The 25,444-nt window shown below is 37.4% G+C and overlaps 1 protein-coding gene across 2 annotated transcripts in view; it reads right to left on the reverse strand.

The window, feature by feature from the left end:
* Window positions 1-10,563, reverse strand: part of kcnj3a (potassium inwardly rectifying channel subfamily J member 3a) — a 34,056-nt gene extending 23,493 nt beyond the window's left edge. Inside the window, exons 1-3 of one of the 2 annotated variants that reach the window (XM_058082488.2) lie at window positions 9,938-10,563; window positions 9,168-9,849; window positions 7,106-7,322 (exon numbers count right to left, since the gene is read on the reverse strand). In XM_058082488.2, the coding sequence (XP_057938471.1) occupies window positions 7,106-7,322; window positions 9,168-9,848 (898 nt within the window). In that variant the 5' untranslated portion in view covers window position 9,849; window positions 9,938-10,563. Of the gene's footprint in view, window positions 1-7,105; window positions 7,323-9,167 lie in introns of both variants that reach the window. The other variant, XM_058082486.2, reaches the window with a different exon arrangement.
* Window positions 10,564-25,444: the final 14,881 nt, after the last annotated feature.

Genomic DNA, 25,444 nt, shown 5'->3' on the forward strand with positions numbered 1-25,444 from the left:
TTCTGTTAATGTATTCAAGCAATGGACCCATTCACGATGTATAATTACAAGTATGTATAGCATCATTATTTAAAACTGCTGTGTCTTATGAATAAACATGACCAGTTGATCCACTCTATATTGCTTGCCACCCCCACTCACTTTCAAATGAGCACATATTCTATTTTTTCTCTTTGTAGCTCTGATTCACAGGGAAGCGGCGTAGCAATATGAAAAAAGAGGGGGCTGACAACAAAAATAACGTGGAATCTGGAGCAAAAGACAATGCCTCTTTTTGATCTTTTTGGCCACCGGTTTGCCTTGTAAACAACGGAAAAAGCCATCCAAGACAGAGCGTGGTCTGTGAATGGAACATCACCAACATAGGAATTATCACAGCGTTTGCTTGCTATCTGCCCGTCTCAGCACAACAGCGAATTACAGCCATGAGTGAAACCTCCCATGATGAACACAAATGTGTTTATTATCAAGTAAACACTTCATGACTAATTTATTATGACTTCTAAATATGATTTATTTAAAGTCATATTTAGATTTCACTGCACGTCCGAGTCTAATGTTCAGTCTGGGGAAATTTGCATGTATTAAATCACAAAAGGTTTTAAGTGAAGAGACAGTTTTGTACTCATGAATATTGTTTTTTTTTGACTGAGATTTACCAGTAATAATACGGAGCTTAATGTCATAGTGAAAGAAAGCGAAACATTGCATCTATCATGTGGAATTGGTTTGCGATTAATAAAGCAATTGAGTCAAAATAGAGTGCACTAGTGTTCATACAGGGACATGAAGGTTTTTCACTCCGTTCATAATAAAAGGTTAATTTAAAAAGCTAAAAGATAAGAAATCATTAAAGGGGCAAACACTTTTTCACAGTATTTTTCACATCTACAAGCAGCAATCATTTTTTTTTAAAAATGAATCCAGGTTTCAGCATATATAACAGTTCATACAAGACTCCTCCACATTCTTCTCTTTGTGTTGTAAGCACGTCTAGAGACTCCAAGGGGGCAGTGACTCACAGCAACAGTGACTGCACTGCTGCTCACATGCGGCCATGTTTCAGAAAAAAAAAAAAAAAAAGCCCTGTTGCCTTTATGAGCCGTAATAAGATCATTAATCACACACACACAGCTGCCTGCCAGGGATCTTACAGTATGTTCACATCAGCCAAACACACTTTATGCCAGGGGCGCATCTAAAGGTGGCAGTGTCTCTGCCAGCAACACTTCCAGCTTTGACTATATGGTACGCACGTCCGCTACATCAGGTTTGTCTAAAGTGTGGCGCGGGGGCTATTTGCGGCCCATAGCGTTTTTTGTTTTGTTTTCTTTTTAATTGACATGTGGCGCATTTAAATGAAGATTAACTTTTTTTTAAGCAACTACAGCAAAAATAGAAAAATCAACTGTAATTTTACAAAAAAAAAAAGTTTCAATGTTGATTATGACTATAATTTCGAAAAATGTAAATAATTTTGAAAACTTAGGTTGGAGAAACTGTTACTAGAGAATAAAGAAAAGAAAAAAGTTGAAATAGTATTTTTCTGAGAATAAAGTCAAAATATCAAGAGGAAAAAAGTCACATTCTAACAACAAATAAGGTTGTTATTGTATGAGAATAAACTATAAATATTAAATATTATAAGAATGATTATGCGTGATCTGTGTTCTCTGTTATAATATTAATAATAATTATTATTTTATTATACAATAATTATTATTATTGTATAATAAAATATATTATTATAATATAGTAATAATTAATATTATTGTAGTAGTAGTAATAATAATTATAACATAATAATTATATAATATATGTAAGAAAAAATAATTATAATAATGTAATAATTAATTATTATTATTCATTCATTCATTCATTTTGTACCGCTTTATTGTTATTATTATTATTATTATTATTATTATTATTATTATTATTATTATTATTATTATTGTATAATAAAATATATTATTATAATATATTAATAATTAATATTATTGTAGTAGTAGTAATAATAATTATAACATAATAATTATATAATATATGTAAGAAAAAATAATTATAATAATGTAATAATTAATTATTATTATTCATTCATTCATTTTCTACCGCTTTATTGTTATTATTATTATTATTATTATTATTATTATTATTATTATTATTATTATTATTGTATAATAAAATATATTATTATAATATATTAATAATTAATATTATTGTAGTAGTAGTAATAATAATTATAACATAATAATTATATAATATATGTAAGAAAAAATAATTATAATAATGTAATAATTAATTATTATTATTCATTCATTCATTCATTCATTTTCTACCGCTTTATTATTATTATTATTATTATTATTATTATTATTATTATTATTATTATTATTATTATTATTATATTATTATATTATTGCTATTATTAAAGCACCAATCACAACTTTGTGTCCTTTACTGTAAATTGGTTGTTCATAAAGCGAAGCAATTGTTGCAGATAATTGTATGATTACCATCAATTACCATCAATTCCAAAGGAAAGCGCTGCGTTTCTTTAGCACACTCAACAAATCATATAGGAGCCAATACGACGGCATCGCAGATGCTTATTAAGCCTAATTAAGTGTATTGCTCAACTGCATTCATGAGCCACTTTGCATTGACTATTTATGGTGAATTGAACGCTTGGAGAGGGCGTGACGTGGGGTGGAGTTCTTACTTACGTCACTTGTTTTGAATATTTTTGTCCGTACGTACAGAGTTTTAGTCAAATAATGGGGAGCGCGGTGAACTGAACTGGAGTATTTTCAATGTTACTGCAGACCTGGCAACATACTAAACATGCAATTTGATTCTTGAACACCCTTGTAGGCTTCACGGCTCTCCTCTTTGTTGCATTTTCAGTTTTGAGTCCAGATTTTTGCCAGATATTCCTCCTCTTAAGTCATCCACGACTTTTAATATAAGAGAAGTCGTGCTGCAAGTGTGCTTCTTAGCATAGACACTCACCGCAGTCCATTAATTGCAATGTGATGTAAAAAGCAATAAATCCTGAGCAGCACAAACCCAAAACATTCATCATCTTGCAGTTGCATGAAAACAAAACAAGTAAAAAAAAATAAAAATCCAACAAAGCCACTCCTGGAATTATTCCAGAAGCAAATATCCCAAAACCTACACGTCTCATTTGGAGTGTGCATGATCAAAACACCTCCGGCTGCAATTGAAAAAAGAAGGAGGAATAGCTGGTGCTGCTTTTTCTAAGGTGGAGAGGTTGTCAGAGCAAAATAGAACAATCCTACACATTCTTCGCTTGTCTTTTCGTGTGGGCACATCAGCATAAGATATTTTGTAAAGACACAAAAGTTCACTGTGTAAAAAGGGAATCTATTTGTGTGTTTTTTGTCTAGCAGAGTGTGATTGCGAGGCCATAAAAAAAGAACGCAGATCAGCATCTTCACTAATAAACACCATACTTCACATAAATATTACATCTTATTCCATCCCTTTGGGTGCTTTTCCTATTTCACTGGAAATGGGGGTTGTCATGTCGCTGTGTTAACAAAGCAATTTCATTGCAGCATCTGTTTTATTACACAAACCCTGTTATCGTCCTCGTATGATCGGAATAAAACAACCTAAGTTTAGGTGCACTGCTGCAAGCCTGCATACTCAAGGAGAGGTTGCCATGGAAACAGAGTTGCATTGGCCAGAAATGAAAGCGTCTGAGGATTTAGACTTTCACTATACATCAATTTTTAACTGTAGATTGTTTCTACATCAGCCCCCCCCCCTCGCCCTTTGCCTTTCCGCCGACGTCGCTCGAGCACAACTAGTGCAGGAACGTCTGGGAGGTAAACAAACGAGGGTAAGCGAGGTTCATGGCTGGTGAGGCGCTGACTTCCTTTGAAAGTTTGTATCTCTCTCGATGTCTCGATGTCTATAACTGTCAAACGCTGGCTTTTACTCTCAATGGAAGGAGGGCAGCGACAAGCACCTTCCAGCTTATAGACCTGCATTATCATTATCATTCATTCATTTTCTACCGCTTTTCCTCACGAGGGTGGTGGGGGGTGCTGGAGCCTATCCCAGCTGTCTTCGGGTGAGAGGCGGGGTACACCCTGGACTGGTGGCCAGCCAATCACAGGGCACATATAGACAAACAACCATTCACACTCACATTCATACCTATGGACAATTTGGAATGTTGGCATGTTTTTGGAATGTGGGAGGAAACCGGAGTACCCGGAGAAAACTCACAGAAAACTCCACACAGAGGTGGCCGAGGGTGGAATTGAACCCTGGTCTCCTAGCTGTGAGGTCTACGCGCTACCCACTCGACCGCCGTGCCGCCGGAGTTAATTATGAGCTATGAAAAAACAGTCTGGTTTACAGTGTCACCTTACAAAGAACGCTAAATTCATCACACAGCAACTTAACACGCATTTTTTTAAATGCATTATCATCAAACCATTCACTGCATAACTGAAATGTACATCTCTGAAGAAGTTGTGTGACCATTATGTAAGAGACAATCTTATGGCGGGCTCACCAGTGTAAATGTTCAGTTGGACACTTTAGCACAGCCTTAATATTGACTGTGCCTGTAAAGTTTAATGACAGCTCCTTGCCCTGTAATGACACCATCATGCGGACTATCTGTCTGCACTCTGTGGCACACAGTGGCATTTTACCACCAGGCTCTGACAGGATTTTAAAATCAGAATTTCATTACTATCGTTGTTTTGCTCCCGCAATGTCGCTGTCAGTGTTTAGGCAGGAGGGCTGGGGTTGGAGTAAATTAAAGAGACTGGTTGGGTCGGAAACAGTGAATCCATGGAAACGCTGCACAAAGAGGTGCAGAATGTGGATCTAGGAAGCTTTATATGCGGGTTATTGTGTGTAGCTGCTCTACATGAGTCCACAAATCAATACAAAGGGCTCAAAATGAGCATAAAATCCTTTTTAAAATTAGACCCAGTGGTATGAAAGTGGAATATGTCGTTCATTTCACTCTGTGGCAAGTTGATTTTCTCAAACACTTTCAATTTTGATTGATTCAAACATTAGTTTTAGTATAGTATTAGTATAATCTTACTGTAAATGTACAGTATATGATTATTTTAGATTGAGGAATATTTAATACCGCCCATTGACCATGTGACAGTTCTCATTACAGGGGTTTTCTCCAGGCGCACCTACTGTATTTCACGATCTCTCTCTCTCACACACACACACACACACACGTGTAGAAGCGTAAAAGGTGCAAATAAAACGTAGCGTAAGCTGCCTCGGGTGTTAATGAAAGTGCATTAACTCACTATGAAAACATTCCATTAGGAATTGAATAGCTAATTTCCATTTAAAAAGTCTGCCAAGAAAGCCTTCTTGTCCCATCTCCTCATCATCAAGCTATTGCACTAAGAGTGTTCCCTTACACTCCAGCTGCACACAGTGAATTTAACACAAGCATAGCACAGAAATTCACTTGAGGCATTACTCCACCTTGTAGAAATGGAAACCCCTTATTCCGAAGGGACCTTGGAAAGTGAATTATTATCCTCCAGTAAGGATAGCCGCTATGAGGTATCAAACCTGGACAATGTGTATTAAGTGAGCGTGAAAAGCTGAAAACGGGCAAACCGTTGGTGGTGTTTGAAAGCGGTGATCACATATTATTATACTCGCATGACCGATAACCATCCGATATATCATATCTGCTTTTCCCATCACTCTCCATGAAGATGCGGATTTACAGTACAGTATAGTACATCCTCCATGTTGATGTTCTCCCTCAACATTTGCAATAAGAGTGATTATTGTAATTATTAGATTCAGTTCAGGGATGCTCCGCTTCTCTCATCAATTGCAGTTGTTTACTTCTGACACGGTCCAGGTTGAAGACCTTATTGTCACTTATGTTTGAAGTACCGTATTTTCTGGAATATAAGTCGCTCCGAAGTAATGGTAATGGTTTTATTTCATTTGAACATGCATCAGATTACAATTGAATGCATCACATAATCAGTTCACAGTTCCACATGTCCAAAAGGAGTAGGAAGAAGCAAAGCTTATTAAATCCTACCCCTCCATCTGGTACTTTTACAATCAGTAACTGTTACATTTGTTCACTTCCTGCTTTCCTAATATAGTATTTATTTTTATTTTTATTTTTATTTTTATTTTTATTTTTATTTTTATTTTTATTTTTATTTTTATTTTTATTTTTATTTTTATTTTTATTTTTATTTTTATTTTTATTTTTATTTTTATTTTTATTTTTATTTTTATTTTTATTTTTTATGCTTTAAAATAAAACATGTAAAATCTGCCCAAATATGATTTTTTAAAATAATAAATAACAAATAATAAATAATAAATAATAAATAATAAATAATAAATAATAAATAATAAATAATAAATAATAAATAATAAATAATAAATAATAAATAATAAATAATAAATAATAAATAATAAATAATAAATAATAAATAATAAATAGGCTGTATTCAACCACAAAGCAGCATAATTAATTAACTTATTCAATATATATATATAAATGTATATAAAATGTAATAAATATAATAAAATATTATATATATAATATAATATAATAATAATAATTATAATTATGAGTATAAAGTTGTACAAGAGTCTAGTTTAAAACCAGTTCCACAAAAAATAAAGTTGCAAAGTCATGAGAAAAAAAGGCAAGATTTTACATCAACACTCGTTTATATGATGATGCCATATATAGCAGCTATCGATATCGATATTTTTCCTCAAGTGTACCCCGACACTCAACTCCCGTTCATCACACACTGCCGTTGAAATACGTAGACTGTAAATGATGTCACTCCACACCAAAATCAATCACCGGTGATGTATAAACACTAACTTCTAGTATTACAAGCTATGTTTGCCGCAGAAGCACAGATCAATAAAACGCAATCAAGGGCTCAATAACGAGCCCATTTGGCTGTCAGCTGTTAACAGATGAAAAAGATCAATACTATTCATAACAGTCTGAAATAGATGCCACAGCATCGGGACGGTTTCACTTGAGCACACTCAGCACATACGTACATGGGTGGAGGGTACTCACCTGTGGTCTCCACGATGCCCTCCAGTATCACCACTATTTCAAACTGCTCCGTTTGCATGGACCTCTGTGAGAGGTCGTAGAAGGGGCTTTTGGTGTCGATGACGTGGCAGATGGTGAGCGGCGACACCAGGAAAAGCTGGTCCGCTCCCGTGCTGAAACCTACATCCAGCTCCAACTGGTCCAGCGGAAGGAATTCGCCTTCGGGGGTCTGGCGAGACTGAGGGAGCGTACGGGAAGACATGTCATGGAGAAGGTTATGGCATCATTCGGCATAAAGCTGCTAAACGGATAGAAAGATTGATCATACGCTACATGGACGACACACTTTGAAAGCAACTCAACACTTTTTTTAAAGATAAATAGAATAATCTCCCTCGCCCAAGACAGCGGCCTAATCTCAAACCAAGAGATCGTGATTTTCATGCTTTTTACTTAATGAGAACAGGCAGCCATGCAGAGACACCGATGATTAAATAATGCTTACATTATTGGGCATCATGAAAATGAAGACATCCTGCATAAAATGGTCACAGTTCCTGAATGTTAAATGGCACGCTTGTGCGAAAGTCTTTAAACTCGAGCTTAAACTCCACACTTAAATTGAATATTGATTGTTTTTTCTAATGCCTGAATCCTTCCGGCCGTAAGTGTAGGTAGAAATACTGTACTGCCAACACCGCAACACAACAATCCTCTAACCCCTTTGAGCATAAACACCCAAGAGACACTACATTAGGTACACCTGCACAATCTAATCCAATACAAAACCGATACATTCAAAGTTTATTGTGGTTGGAGTTTGCATTGGTGTGCACTATGCAGTACTACACTACATTATGCTAACACCTTATTTAGCCAAATCTTACTTTGACAATAATAATAAAAATAATTAAAAAAAAAATAAAAATAAAAATAAAAATAAAAATAAAAATAAAAATAAAAATAAAAATAAAAATAAAAATAAAAATAAAAATAAAAATAAAAATAAAAATAAAAATAAAAATAAAAATAAAAATAAAAATAAAAATAATAATGTCCAAACCAGGAAGTAAAAAGCAGTAAAATTAGTTTTATTAAATCAAAGGTTCCTTATAATATAATAAACAATTTTAAATGTTAAGGTAAAATTGCAACCAATTAAATATTTTCTTAATTTGGGCTCAGATTAAGTTGATACTTTTAAAAACTGAATAAGTGACGCAAGTAACTTTATTTTAATCCTACAAATATTTTATAACTTTTTTTTAGATCAGGGTCAAATTGGATAATTGTTTTCTTTAAACTAGACAAATACTGCAAATTACAAAAATAATCTAAAATATTTTTTGTTTTTTATTTGAATTAAAAAAGAACTAAATAGCATTATTATTTTATTATATATATTTTATTAAATGTTTTTGAACACTCCAATTTCTCTGAGGCAAAAATCGACATTTTGAAGTATTATTACATTGTTTTTCTTGCCATTTTGGTAGCAACAGATGGCTTCCTGCCATACAAATGATGTTCACGGGGGTGTATAGTAGCACAGTGTGTTCCCAACACTGTTTTTTATGCAGACAGAGGAGGTAGTATAAGTATTCCAAAACTTGTAGGAACACCTGTAGGAATTAGTTGCACCAACCTCCATTTCTGCAGAGGTTTGACCCATTTTGTGGCCTTTTTGTCTCATTCTGAAATACACATTTTGGGTAACTTCTTTTGTTTTTTTTAACTATTTTACTCTTTCAAGAAATTTACTATTTCAAGCTCATTCATTGGAGTTAGGGTGTTCTAAAACATTTGACCGTTAGTGTATAATATGAAATATTTTAATATGTTATTTATTTATAGTGTTACATAATCTCCAAATTTGCTTTTTAAAACTATATATTTTAAATATGATATAGGGTACTATAAAACGATAGTATAAGTGATGCTCAGTGTCAAACCGGTCAACTGGGTCGTGTATGGGGTGGGGGGGGGGTTGGGGGGGGGTGCTTTAATTGCATATGCCCAATTAGCAATGAGACTTAAGAGAGCGTTAGAGCGACGTACGCATGCATCCTTCCTCTCAACTTACTTTGAGCAATTTGCAGCGGATCTGCGCAGAGACCATATGGCTGTTGCGCAGGTTGCCCACCCGGAACATGAGCGTGAGTTTCCCGTCTCGCATGGAGATGGCAGCATGCTCGCTGAACATGAGCGTCTCGGCCCTCTTCTTGGGCTGAGACATCTTGATGAACATGCAGCCGATGAGGAAGGCATCGACGATGGAGCCCAGGATGGACTGGAAGAGGAAGAGGATGATTCCCTCGGGGCATTTGTCCGTAATGTACCTATAACCGTAGCCTATGGTGGCCTCCGTCTCGATAAAGAAGAGAAATGCGGAGGGAAAGTTGTACACGTTGGCCACACACGGCGTGTACTTGTCGTTGTGGGCTTTGTTGAGGTCCCCGCGGATGTACGCGATGAACCACCACATGGACGCCATGAAGAGCCACGCCACCGTGTAGGTGAGGATGAAAATGAACAGGTTCCAGCGCCATTTCAGGTCCACCAGCGTGGTGAACAAGTCGGAGAGGTATCTGCTCGTCTCGCCCCCCAGGTTGCCATGCTGGACGTTGCAGCGGCCGTTCTTGTCCACGAAGCGCTGCCTCTTGCGCTTCTTCTCCGGGGGCGCCTGGTTGTTGAAGCCAGAGCCGCTGGATGAGGTGGTCACTACCTGATAATCGTCCCCGAATTTCTTTCGGAGTGCAGACATACTACGAAAGAAACAAGATGCAGTGAGAAAAATAATAATAAGGAGGAGGAGAAGAAAAGTCTGATTCTGAGGAGAGTTGCATCCACCACCTCCTCCGTGCGCAAAAGAAGGCGACAAAAAAAAGTGCGCTGGCTTCTGCTTACACCGTCCTTTTTCTCTGTCTCCACGCACGACTCTTCTGGCTGCACCCCACAGCCATGAAACAGTCACCAGTGTGCGTGTACTTCAAAAAACCCGTGGAAAGAAGCCATGCGAGAGGAACGATTACGCACTAAGAAACATTGACGGCCACTTCTCCTGGGTTCCTCATCACAAGCAAGTTGAAGCGTAAACGTTCAAATTCCATCAATGCAGCCCATATCACGGAAAATATCCCCGCGTAATGGTGTTGCTTTCCTTGCATCAAGTACCACTGTGCGCGCTCGCTGCAGTCCCGCCTTGGAGTGGTGCAAACATGCGTCCGCGCAGCCGAAAAAGAAACACTAAACGTCCCACTGCAAGGTGTTTGATTTCGCCTTCTTCTTTAAGGCAAACGTCGACTGAACTGTCATGATATCCGTGGCTGCTGCCTCCTCCTTTCCATCTGACTTCTCAGCTGCTCGCTAGCTCCTGCGCACTCCTTGTTTTCCAGTGATGCGTTCACTGTCTCTGTTGGTGCTACACTATGACACACCGCTAAGAGAGAGGTGGGGGGGGGGGGGGGCGGTTTAAAGGCAACTATTGTTAAAAGAGTACCTTGTACACTGATGAGGCACAATCTGATTACATTCAATACTGTACTCGCTTTTTATTGATACTTTCATATTTTACAGAAATATCTTCATGTATGTATTTCTTAATAAGTTGAATGATTATATTTCCGGGCGAATAAAAACGCCCAATTCAGTATCTCATAAAACGTGAACAATTTGTTTAACAATTCTATTATATTTTCTACCGGGGTCGCAAGGGGTGCTGGAGCCTATCCCAGCTGTCTTTGGGCGAGAGGCGGGGTACACCCTGGACTGGTCGCCAACCAATCACAGGGCACATATAGACAAACAACCATTCACACTCACATTCATACCTATGGACAATTTGGAGTTGCCAATTAACCTAGCATGTTTTTGGAATGTGGGAGGAATACCGAAATAACCGGAGAAAATCCATGCGTGCACGGGGAGATATGGCCGAAGGTGGAATTGAACCCTGGTCTCCTAGCTGTGAGGTCTGCGCGCTAACCACTCGACCGCCGTGCAGCCCTGTTTTGAAAATATAACACAGGTAAAAACAAGCATCTTGTTGAGTCTTCGTTACAAAATTGAGAGCTGGGGTTATTCCATAATGAGTGAATGATGGGCAAAATTCCCCGGAAAATGAAAGGAAAGGTATACAAAACTGTGGTGAGACCAGCCATGTTGTTTGGTCTGGAGACAGTGCCACTGAGGAAAAGACAAGAAGAAGAATTGGAGGTAGCAGAGATGAGGACACTGAGGTTCTCATTGGGAGTGACCAGGATGGATAGGATCAGGAACAAGTACATCAGAGGGACAAGTCAAAGAGGCCAGACTGAGATGGTTCGGACATGTCCAGAGGAGAGATAGTGAATATATTGGTAGAAGGATGTTGCCAGGTAGGAGGAGGTTTATGGATGTAGTGAAGGAGGACATGAGGGTAGTTGGTGTGAAAGAGACAGGGTTGGATGGAGGACATTGATTTGCAGTGGTGACCCCTGAAGGCACTAGACTAGGACAATATTTTTTTCTGTTATGATAATGATATTAGTACTGTTATTCATACCATACATTGAAATACATGTATTGATGTTGTTGACATCCACATCGATTGCAGAAAGTTGGCCACCTGTTGCTTTGTGGAAGCAAAATCATCCCATCCTCTTTCAAGATTTGCGTGTTATGTGAAGCCCAGACACAATCAGCTTGTTCGTACACATCAATTATTCCAAATCATCCATTTTGTGCATTGTTTGTGATTATTTTCATACTTTTGAATAGCATTTCTTTACAATGCGACAATGCCAACTGCTGGCCTGGCATGCATATTGTAACATTTCCAGTTCCTCTGTGCAGGTCCATATGAAAACAAGATTATTTAACAACACATATGTCTATTTGAATTATGGTAATGGTAATGGTTTAATTTCATTTGAACATGCATCAGATTACAATTGAATGCATCGCATAATCAGTTCACAGTTCCAAAAGTCCAAAAGGAGTAGGAAGAAGCAAAGCTTATTAAATCCTACCCCTCCATCTGGTACTTTTACAATCAGTAACTGTTACATTTGTTCACTTCCTGCTTTCCATAATACATTTTTTTTTTAAATAATATACCTCGTACCGAAGTACGAGGTGATATGCCCATACAATGACATAATGGGTACCATAGTAAGTGTCAATATAGTGATATGTATAGCACATCATGACTGGTTCAAGACTCTTCAAGAACAATTATTCAAGAACATAAAGAAAAACTTTGTTGTTTGTACTAGATTATTTATTTGTTCCTGCAATAAAGCCGTCTTGCTATTTATGGTTCCAAATGGAACATGTTTACAGCCACTTTTAGGTCTCCTGTACCAAATAACCTCCAATGACCCCCCCTCTTACTGCATCCCATGAGAGCGTGCACCTGCATTATTCCATTAAGTCTTCACAGAAAGGTCCCAGCAGAGCAGAGTGATTTGGCGGAAGGCTGCTGACACTCACGCAGCCAAACTGGATGAGATCTCCGGGGACAAAGTGCTGAATGCAATGGCCACAAAGGAAAACGCCATATGACACCACAGTTACTGACCTCGCCACTGTCGAGATCCACAGCTCCACACGAACGTGATGTTCTAACTTTCCTCCAAGCAAGGCGCTGTGGCGGTATTGCTCTGGATGATTGATGGAAACACATGAGTAATGAAGTAGCGGTTTCAACTTCATTAGATTCATGAATCAGCAAACAGTACAAGCGACGTATATATTCATTTTACTCAAACATGGACAAATACGATCGCAAAATACACACTCATCAATCATATATTTTATTAAATGTCAACCTCAGTGGGTTTTTGCTATTTTTGAACAGTTTGTGGATCAATAAGATGTCTCCAAATCCTGGAGGTCTCACTGATTTTCAATGAAACCAAGGCCACTGACGAGGTGCTTGTTTTTCAGCCACTCCTTTGTTGCTTTGGCAGTGTGGTCTGGGTCATCGTCATTGGGTCATTGGGTCATTGGGTCATTGGGTCATTGGGTCATTGGGTCATTGGGTCATTGGGTCATTGGGTCATTGGGTCATTGGGTCATTGGGTCATTTTCTTCCAAGAGTTCCATGCACTTCATCAGTTCCTCAAAGCGTAGTTGTCCTCCTGTTCCCTTAGAAGAGAAACAGCACCAAAGCGGCATGTTTCTACCTCCATGTTTGACAATAGGGATGGTGTTGTTGGGGGTTTCTCTACAGCAGGGGTGGGCAAACTACGGTATCCAAATGAATGATGCTGCAGCAGGATGGAGAAACATTGATGCTCTGTCTCCAAAGAGTTCCATTCCTCCCCTTTAGAACACCGGGTCGTCTTAATTGCCAGGTGAACATTGCAGTTTTGCACAACTTTTTTAATGAGTCTGGGATAGCGGAAGAGGGTCATCCAGCAAAAGCATTGTGGCCCTCGTTAGGAGGATAAGGCTACTCACATATTTGTAGAGTACACCATAGTTACCTATTAGTTTGTACTGGCCAACAAACAGACAGCCTGCACTTTCAGCAAGACTCCATTCCGCTGATCGCCTCATTAAAAATGTCCTGAACCGAACACAAATTGTCTTAATTACAGGAGCTCTCATTATCATCATTCCTTCTTGAAGAGAGTATGGTTCATATATATGGTAATGGTAATGGTAATGGTAATGGTAATGGTAATGGTAATGGTAATGGTAATGGTTATGGTAATGGTAATGGTAATGGTAATGGTTTTATTTGAACATGCATTAGATTACAATTGAATGCATCACATAATCAGTTCACAGTTCCACATGTCCAAAAGGAGTAGGAAGAAGCAAAGCTTATTAAATCCTACCCCTCCATCTGGTACTTTTACAATCAGTAACTGTTACATTTGTTCACTTCCTGCTTTCCTAATTTATTTTTATTTTTATTTTTATTTTTATTTTTATTTTTATTTTTATTTTTATTTTTATTTTTATTTTTATTTTTATTTTTATTTTTATTTTTATTTTTATTTTTATTTTTATTTTTATTTTTATTTTTATTTTTATTTTTATTTTTATTTTTATTTTTTGTAATGTACCGAAGTACGAGGTGATATGACCATGCAGTGACATAATGGTTACCATTTGTGATTTGTGATTTTAGAAATAATGAGTTAGTATGTTCTCTGTAGGCGTCATTATGAATTATCCTTACTGGCCTTTTTTGCAGTACATTTAGTTAGTGAAGATTGCTTTTGTAGTTATTACCCCATATTTCCACACAATAAGTGTACTATGTACACTTTTTAGGTACTGTGATAATGATACTAATGTATCATCAAGATCCTAAAGGAACGTGACATTCATGCCAAGGGTGACTATGTAGACTTCTGACTACAACTCAACATGTACTTGTACATGTGTACTTGTACATGTAATTTGTTACAGTGCCAAAGATAAAATCACTATCACTAGGATACATTTGCAGCTACTGCCTGTATAAGTACCCCAAGGGTCCAAGTAAAGACAACGCAGAGGCTTCTCTTCCACCGGCCCACTTGGACACTATCCAGAATTAACCTTTTGCTCGCTGCATTGCTAATACGGGGACAAACCAATCGCAGAGCAGCACAGAGCGTGTCTGTTGAAAGAAGAAAAACAATACCGATATGAATCTTATCTCATTTTCATGTCTGTATCGTCCTACACACACACACACACACACACATATATATATAGAATATATACTACACTGTGCTCTCAGGGCATTGAATATATTGGTGTCCTAGTATTGAACACTACTGAGCATGAACTGGTGATTGCGTTCCTCACAGAACCTAAACAGTCCAGGTACGATCCACTGAATGCCCTGAGGGTACATAGAGCTGAATATTCACAGATATACTGTATATACTGTATCAATATTTGCACTCAATAAAAATGTCAATGTCATGTAGGCCACACAGTCAGGAGATCGGAAGACCAACCTGGATTCAATTCTCAGTGTGGAGTTTGCATGTTCGTTCATTGGAGACTCCAAATTGTCCATAGGTATGAATGTGAGTGTGAATGGTTGTTTGTCTATATGTGGCCTATGATTGGCTGGCGACAAGTCCAGGGTGTCTGCATATGCCCGTGATGCAAATATATAATATATACAGTATATACGTATGTAAAACCAGCAAAATACACTCTGTAATGGAGTCTGTCTTTGTTCACTTTGATGGCTTAAATGCAGTCAAACTGTGCATATAATAACTGCAAAGTATGGATCGAAAACTATAAAACTGCCGTGTTTTTTCTTGTAATTCTAATGAGTAAAGCATTTTCAACCCAGCTTTTATTCAGCCCACACAGACCGTGTCTGTGACAGCTGAATACAAGAAGGAGGTTCATGTCGGGGCTTGTTCTTGTCACACACTAGGAGGCAGCTGATGTGAAACATGGTGCCCTAAAGTGGACTCCATGCAGATTAGTTGTTGGGGGGCAGGGGGTCTTTAGAAAAGAGGTGCATTTTATAAAGGAAAGCAATTACTAAAACACCATCACCATTTGTTGGGTAATAATTTAGAAAGTATTTTTTTAAGATGTTAGTTGTCCAGTATATTGTGAGACCACTGTCCTTATAATCCTCATCTAATCTGAGATATTACACAAATTAAACAATACTGGTTGATCTGATGAGGGACTTCAAATGATATAATGCTGCCAATGAGAAATGACCAGCTTCCTATGACTCTGGTCTATAAGCAAAATGCTTGAGTAGTAAAGTTTGTCTTGGTTTAGGTCAACCATAAAGAAAAAGTAAGTCAGAAGTGCAGATTGGTTATAATTCCCAAGTCACAGTATTGGGTTAAAATGGGAAATTTATGCAAAATAAGGCAAAAACGGTACTTTTAACAGAACCTACTGTGTGTCTGCACCACAGAAATAGAAAGATGTAGAAAGCTCAGCATTTTTAATGCCGGAATTTCAGAAACCATCGGTAAAAACGTCGAAAGTCGCAAAAGAACAAGGTAGTGCTACACAAGATGGCGGATTTGCGGCGGCAAAAACATACGGCTCATGAGTTTTCTATGTAATGTAGTTCTGTGGTCGGAACATTCCAATATTCATTCATTCATTTTCTACCGCTTTTCCTCACAAGGGTCGCGGGGTTGCTGGAGCCTATCCCAGCTATTTTCGGGGCAAGAGGCGGGGTACACCCTGGACTGGTGGCCAGCCAATCACAGGGCACATATAGACAAACAACCATTCACACTCACATTCATACCTATGGACAATTTGGAGTCGCCAATTAACCTAGCATGTTTTTGGAATGTGGGAGGAAACCGGAGTACCCGGAGAAAACCCACTCCTGTGGGGAGAACATGCAAACTCCACACAGAGATGGCAGAGGGTGGAATTAAACCCCGGTCTCCTAGCTGTGAGGTCTGTGCGCTAACCACTCGACCGCCGTGCCGCCACATTCCAATATATTCAGTTTAATATTGTCTCGTGTTACATTTGTTCACTTCCTGCTTTCCTAATATAAGTTTTTTTTTGTTTTTTTTTTGTCACCCCGTACCGAAGTACGAGGTGATATGACCACCCAATGACGTAATGGGTACCATAGTAAGTGTCAATGCCAAAATATGCAGATACAGGGAACTGTTCTGCATATTCTGCATAAAAATATGAAATCTTACAATGAAATTAAACTTACAAAAAGAGAGATAAGAGAGGCTTATTGGGAGGAGGAAATAGTAGAGTCAGGAGAACAAATATCTCTTAGCATTCTCTTGAATCAATAAGGCTCACTGGGATATTGATTCCAGTCTTCCAGCCAATAATAAGATCACTGTGCTGCTTGGTTATTATTGTCGCTTTCATAGGAGCGGATGCTTTAACACGCTCATGAATACGATCTTGCGACAAAAACCAAGACTAAAGACTAAGACCACTAAGACCAAATGCGGGGTCAGTATTGGGCGGTGTTGTTTTTGTCACATGCGCCTGGGTTTGTTTGATCGTTGCCAGATTGTTGCCCCATGCACACTGTCATTGTCTACAGTTCTACACTGTAGTTAAGTGTGCGCTTGAAGCAGCCTCACCAGCCCCCAAGTCAAAAAGTATTTGTCAGTCAATACTTACAAATACTTTGCTGGTCTTCTGTAACCCATTTCATAAAAATAGCCCAAGTGAGCCCCCGATGGGCGGATGGGATTGATTTATTAATCCAATCACAGCAATGTAGGACATGAGATGCACTTGTCCTCCTCTCACAATCAGCCATCGCTGGAGGTCATTCCCAGCGAATCATTTCCGACAATCTTGTCTCAGTTTTCCGTCTTCCGTTATTCATCTTTGACCATCAGACACGCAACAGAATGTCCGCTGTCATTTGCGACTTTCCACTTAAAGTCTGCCTTATTTCGTTTTTGCTATTGATTTTGAAACAAGTCATCTTCCTCTTGTGTCATGAATGGCTCCTTGCAAAGATGAGCTTTTAATATGATTCGAAGAATACGGAAGCACTAACTGGTATGCTGTCCGCTATTATTGGCATGTAATGTGAACCCATGTAAACCCATGTGGGGTACGGAAAAAAACAGCCTTGGAGGAGCCTTGAACATGGGATTTTCATAGTGGGTGTCAGGTCACAATTTGATCACTTGGTGTAGTCAAAACTGGAGCATTGTAATGTCTTGTCATCACAGAGATTAAACATTCCAGATTCAGCCATGAATTGGGACGCATTAAATAAATAAGCACTACAAAAGTACATATTGTGATTGACAGCTATTAGTCCTATTTTTTATATTTACATATTTAGATTTAGATATTTAGATTCGCCATTAACGTTAGCATGCTAAAATCTAGCATAATAGTGACAAGTGTCTAGCCATGAAGGTTTACATGCTACTATGGTAATGTTAGAATTGTAGCAATGCTAACACACAACATAATAAAAATGTTTATATAAGTGTCTACTTATGAAAATAGCTAAAAATTGTACTATGCTAATGTTAATATAGTAGCAATGCTAACATGGTAACACCTAGCATAGTAGTGCAATGTACAATGTAGATTTAGATATTTAGATTTGCCAGTAGTGCTAACATGCTAACATTAGCATGCTAACACTTAGCATAATAGTGACAAGTGTCTAGCTATGAAGGTTTGCATGCTACTATGTTAATGTTAGAATTGAAGCAATGCTAACACACAACATAATAGTGCCAAATGTTTGTGTCTACCTATGAAAATAGCTAAAAATGGTACTATGCTAATGTTAATATAGTAGCAATGCTAACATGGTAACACCTAGCATGGTAGTGCAATGTATATGGAAGGCTAAATGTCCCAAATGAGTTGAGAATTTTGACTTTGGAATGGTCTAAATCAGTTAAGCAAAGGCATTTTGTATCCCAAAAAATGGGAATGTCAAGAAAAGTGGGAATTTTGCATATATGGAAAATGACATGACTGTCTTAAAACATTCTAGATGCAGCCATTATTTGGGACACATTAAATAAGTAAGCACTAGAAAAGTACCTCCGCCGTCCATATTGTGATTTACAGCTATGAGTCCAATTTATTATATTTACATGTTTAGATTTAGATATTTAGATTTGCCAGTTGTGCTAACATGCTAACGTTAGCATGCTAACACCTAGCATAATAGTGACAAGTGTCTAGCTATGAAGGTTTACATGCTACTATGGTAATGTTAGAATTGCTAATAGCTAATATTGCTAATAGAATAACTAAAAATGGTACTATGCTAATGCTAATATAGTAGCAATGCTAACATGGTAACACTTGGCATAGTAGTGCAATGTATATGGAAGGCTAAATATCCCACATGAGTTGAGAATTTTGACTTTGGAATGGTCTGAATCAGTTGATCAAAGACATTTTGTATCCCGAAAAATGGGAATGTCAAGAAAAGTGGGATTTGCCAGTTGTACTAACATGCTAACGTTAGCATGCTAACACCTAGCATAATAGTGACGAGTGTCTAGCTATGAAGGTTTACATGCTACTATGGTAATGTTAGAATTGCTAATAGCTAATATTGCTAATAGAATAACTAAAAATGGTACTATGCTAATGCTAATATAGTAGCAATGCTAACATGGTAACACTTAGCATAGTAGTGCAATGTATATGGAAGGCTAAATATCCCACATGAGTTGAGAATTTTGACTTTGGAATGGTCTGAATCAGTTGATCAAAGACATTTTGTATCCCGAAAAATGGGAATGTCAAGAAAAGTGGGATTTGCCAGTTGTACTAACATGCTAACGTTAGCATGCTAACACCTAGCATAATAGTGACGAGTGTCTAGCTATGAAGGTTTACATGCTACTATGGTAATGTTAGAATTGCTAATAGCTAATATTGCTAATAGAATAACTAAAAATGGTACTATGCTAATGCTAATATAGTAGCAATGCTAACATGGTAACACCTAGCATGGTAGTGCAATGTATATGGAAGGCTAAATATCCCAAATGAGTTAAGAATTTTGACTTTGGTCTGAATCAGTTGACCAAAGGCATTTTTTATCCCAAAAAAATGGGAACTTCAAGAAAAGTGGGAATTTTGCCTGTATGGAAAATGGCATGAATGCTTTGATGTTGGAATGATCTGAATAGGTTGACAAATGTGGAAGTAGCTTGACATGTTTAGATCAAAGGCATTATGAGTTTCAGAAAGAAAAAAATGTTGTGGCGAGAAATGTGGAAGCAGTAGTAGGTAATAGAAGTTTTATGAAAAAATGTGAATTTTTATAAACATAGGTAGCCTGAATGTCGTGAACACGTTGAACAGTTTGATGTCGTAATGGATTCAATTGGTTGGAAATGGTGGTAAGTAGTAGCGGGTCATTTGTCTGCAGGCCCAGTACGTGAATAAGTGATTAATGCCACTTTGCTGTTTTGGCCCGAACGACAAATCTCATTCAGTTTATGTCGTTATTGTGAAGAATATGAACATGTTTTTTTGTACAATCTGTTCTCTGGAAACACGGCTGGTTAAAATATGCTGGCCAGTAGTGGTGTCATTTGGAGCCAAGGAGGGATTTCTGGATACTCGAGTGTTATAATTAGCATACATTTGGTCTTACATTTTGTTGAGGTCCACACACACACACACACACACACACACACACACATGGCCATCCTGAGGTCCAACAACAGCATTTTTGGTGTGTGACTGACTATTATTGATTTGAAGGCTGGAAGTGGCCCTTAAAAGCATCTTCAATGCGATAATGTCCATTTAGTGACAAAAGCAGTGATTAGGGGGAGGGGCCTTGCTGCTTTCAGCAGTAATTATATTATAATAAATCATCGCTTTCCTGGAGCTTTTCCTGTGTGAATGCTGTTTTTTTGACTTCATCAGAGGAAGGACAACTGCTATGCTGGCATAATATTTACCTCTGGTAAACGCAGCACAAAGTGCAAGCGCTTTGCCGGTGTTTATCTGTGTGTCTATGTGCAAAAAAAAAAAAATATTGAAAAGTTTTGTAATTTGAATTGTCAGAAATGGGATATTGAAGAATGGATGCAATTTTGGGGGTGATACAAAATTCTAAATTTCCCTCAGAATTTACCCTGTTCCCTGAATCCCTCACACCTATTTCTAATTTCTAATTTCCTCCTATTTAGTTCAGGTGTGTCCATCTTAGTTTGTCGTTGCATTGTTTGTAAAATATTTGAACCTGCAATTGGTTCCTGCTTGCATGGATGGGGTCGTTGCCACAGCACCGCAAGCCCAAGACGTGATAGTTTAAATCTTTAAACAAAGGCTAATTCTCTTTAAATGATAACAATGATGACGATCCATTCAATGACCCTGGTTAACCGGTTAAAGCGTTTCTTCCTATAGGAGACAATGGGAACACAATTCATCTGTTCCAGAGTCACAGCCACCATCATAACATTTAATAAGTGTATAGACCAGGGGTGGGAAAACTGCGGCCCGGGGGCCACATGCGGCCCACCAAGTGTTTAAATCCGGCCCGGCAGTTGCTTTCAACTTTTAACATACAAACTGGCAACATGACTTGCAAGTCGGATGTCTTATTTATTTAAAAAAAAAAAAATAATAACTTTAAATTAAATTACATCGTTTGATGTGGTCTGATGTTTTAATGAGAACATACAGCTGATAGTATAACATAGACATAGACTTTCTTGATTGTCATTGCACAATAACAAATAACAAAATGTAATTGCCTGGCTCCCGTGTAACAATAAATAATAAATAATAAATAATAAATAATAAATAATAAATAATAAATAATAAATAATAAATAATAAATAATAAATAATAAATAATAAATAATAAATAATAAATAATAAATAATAAATAATAAATAATAAATAATAATGTGGAGAATAAATATACATCAAATATGAACAAGATAAAATACAGATAAAATTAGACAGATAATTCAAGGAAAATTACAAGCATAAAATAGTGTGTGTGAGTGTGTGTGTGTGTGTGTTAAATATATGTTCTGGCCCCCTGGACAATTTTGTTAAATCAATGCGGCCCACGAGTCAAAATATTTGCCCCGCTGGCTCCCGTTAAATAATAAATAATAAATAATAAATAATAAATAATAAATAATAAATAATAAATAATAAATAATAAATAATAAATAATAAATAATAAATACATCAAGGAAAATTATAAGAAAATTATAAGCATAAAATAGTGTGTGTGAGTGTGTGTGTTAAATATATGTTCTGGCCCCCTGGACAATTTTGTTACCTCAATGCGGCCCACGAGTCAAACTATTTTCCCACCCCGAGTAAAGACAATGCTTGAAAGTTTTGACATTTTCGTTTCTATGGTCATCATCACACTTCCTTTTTGATATCACTGGTGCCCAAAGGAAAACATGCATGTATTGCACGTTGTTATATAAAATATTACTTGCATTGGTTGGACTTTGGGATACCATGATACAATCTATTTATAAAACAATGCATTTAAGGATGGAAAAAAAACAAAAGTAAGTGTGAGGCATTTAAGCTTAAAAAATTTGGGTGTGAATGCCAAGCAGGCACTTTGCAGTATTTCAGCTTATTTTTAATGCAGCTCCTTTGGATCTCCAACACAATTAGTTACAAGATGTCTGCGCTGGAGCGAGAAAAAAAAGGCACAGAGTGTTTGATTATCCTCCCCCTCCCCATCTGCCTCTAGCCATGATTGGATTCACTTAGTTGATGGAACCCCTTCTATTGAACAGGGAGGCACAGGCTGAACGGCATACAATCAAGCACATCACATATACTTGGATAAGATTGGACACAAAATGTTCAGCAAGGGGTTTTGAAGTCCAGGCACGGAAAGTATTTAAAGCCGGCCATCATAATGGTCTAATGGAAACAGTTTAGAGAGACGATCACAATATGAGCGGGGGGGGGAGCTTCAATTGAAGCTGCTGTATTGTCCTGGTTAGGGGCATCGGAAAAAACGTTATCAGTTTCCATCACAATTAAAGATGCTGGGCTGTTTGTGTCTAAATAAAAATTTTGTTTTTATTGACTTGTAACACTTATAAAACTTATAATCATGGGGGAAAAAAGCATCTGTGAAAATAAAATAATAAAACAAAAAATAATATTTATTTATAATATAATTATATTACTACCACTGTACAGCATGATCATTATTTAATTGTAAAAGTGGGAATTTTGCCTATATAGAAAATGGCATGACTGTCTTGTCATCACAGAGATAAAACATTCTAGATGCAGCCATGAATTGGACACATTAAATAAATAAGCACTCGAAAAGTACCTCCATTGTCCATATTGTGATTTACAGCTATTAGTCCTATTTATTATATTTACATATTTAGATTTAGATATTTAGATTTGCCAGCAGTGCTAACATGCTAACGTAAAAATGTTTATATAAGTGTCTACCTATGAAAATAGCTAAAAATTGTACTATGCTAATGTTAAGCTAGTTGCGATGCTAACATGGTAACACCTATCATAGTAGTGCAATGTACAATGTAGATTTAGATATTTGGATTTGCCAGTAGTGCTAACATGCTAACGTTAGCATGCTAACACCTAGCATAATAGTGATAAGTGTCTAGCTATGAAGGTTTACATGCTACTATGTTAATGTTAGAATTGTAGCAATGCTAACATATGGCATAATAGTGCCAAATGTTTATGTCTACCTATGAAAAAAGTGTAATATGCTAAAAAGGGTAATATGCTAATGTTAATATAGTAGCAATGCTAACATGGTAACACCTAGCATAGTAGTGCATACGTGATGTATGTATGTTGTTTTTATTGACTTGTAACACTTATAAAACTTACAGTCATGGGAAAAAAGCATCTGTGAAAATAAAATAAATAATTAAATAATAATTAATAATAATAAAATAATTAAAAAATAAATACTATTTATTAATAATATAATTATATTACTACCACTGTACAGCATGATCATTATTTAATTGTAACATTTACTTTGTTAGGCTGCACGGGGGTCGAGTGGTTAGCACGCAGACCTCACAGCTAGGAGACCAGGGTTCAATTCCACCCTCGGCCATCTCTGTGTGAAGTTTGGAGCGTGGGTTTTTTTCCGGGTTCTCCGGTTTCCTCCCACATTCCAAAAACATGCTAGGTTAATTAGCGACTCCAAATTGTCCATAGGTATGAATGTGAGTGTGAATGGTTGTTTGTCTATATGTGCCCTGGGATTGGCTGGCCTCTCGCCTGAAGACAGCTGGGATAGGCTCCAGCACCCCCACGTGACCCTTGTGAGGAAAAAGCGGTAGAAAATGAATGAATGAATTTACTTTGTTACTTGGATTTCTTGCTTTGTGCGCCATTTATGCACACGGTCACTTGGTCCAAAAGACTCTGTAACAACGCACAATAGAAAGCGAATTTCAGAACAAAGCTATACACCATTCCTATAAATAGGACTTCATGCTTTATATAACCAAGAACCTTACAGTTACCATAGCGAGACCCTGTGATCATGCTCCACCTTTGAGAGCCCCGGCAAGCCACAGAAAGTCACAGATAAGGCCTCCATTAGGGCTATTATTTCAAAGCATCGCACCCTTAATGGACTCCCATGGTCCAGCCACAGACCCGCTATATCTTATCCTCGCAGGCCTAGTTAACTAGCCTGGGTTTTGCTTTGCTACAGGTGTGATGCCGTTTGAAACCACACCGAGTCCCAGCAGAGAGCCTGCAGAGAGGCACTGATGATATGCTGTCAGCTCTACAACATCTATTAATACCTCCACAGCGTTGCTACTTTGCAGCAGTATGCTTTACTTTGTGGTATTTTAAGTCATTAAAAACTCTTCCTTTATTTGCTATCCAACATACACGGTGGTCATGTAGTTAGTGCGCAGACCTCACAGCTAGGAGACCAGGGTTCAATTCCACCCTCGGCCATCTCTGTGTGGAGTTTGCATGTTCTCCCCGTGCATGTGTGGGTTTTCTCCGGGTACTCCGGTTTCCTCCCACATTCCAAAAACATGCTAGGTTAATTAGCGACTCCAAATTGTCCATAGGTATGAATGTGAGTGTGAATGGTTGTTTGTCTATATGTGCCCTGTGATTGGCTGGCCACCAATCCAGAGTGTCTCGCCCAAAGACAGCTGGGATAGGCTCCAGCACACCCCACGGTAGAAGATGGATGGAATGAGTGAAATGAGAGGAATTTCATGATTCTTGAAAATTTACATCAAAACTCCTAATCTGTTGTTTGCTGATTTACCCAACCATGGATACACTTTTTGTGTGTCAAGACCACTGGTCTGTGTGAGTGACAGGACGAAAAGCTCTGACTGGAGAGAAACTCCGCCTGATGGTTACCATGTATATTATGTATATTATATTTGGGTCAATGAAGTATTTCACACCAAATGCTGCCGCTGACCATCATCACAATTAGGCATACCTTGCAGTGATTTCCATACAATACAGCATTTCACATTATGTTATGACAATATCCAATACCAAAATAAATTCAATATAGGATAAATATATTTCCCTTTTGTGTCTGTGAAGCAAAAAGTTGAAGAAGTTGTCACCTGTCAGCTTCACTGTTTGTTTTGACCTTCTGCCCTCATATTTGGCATCTTACATTTTAACAGAAACCTGGGAAAGATCAAACTCCCTGTCTTTGAATGGAAAAAAAGAACATTATTATATATTAAATATTAAGTCAGCAACAACCTTGACAAATATTTGTCACTTTGTTCTTAAAGAAAGCTTTATTTTTCTCTAAAAAGGCAGACTGTACAAACAGGTAGCATCATATTGAAACCAGAACACCGAAACATTACATTCCAATTATAACACCATGTTTATAAGCGCTTTGTAAAAAAATAAAAACAATACAATGGTGAGT

This window comes from Doryrhamphus excisus, linkage group LG12 (assembly GCF_037039965.1).
Source record: "Doryrhamphus excisus strain RoL-2023G ecotype Guam linkage group LG12, RoL_Dexc_Guam_v1.1, whole genome shotgun sequence".
NCBI classification, from domain to species: Eukaryota; Metazoa; Chordata; class Actinopteri; order Syngnathiformes; family Syngnathidae; genus Doryrhamphus; species Doryrhamphus excisus.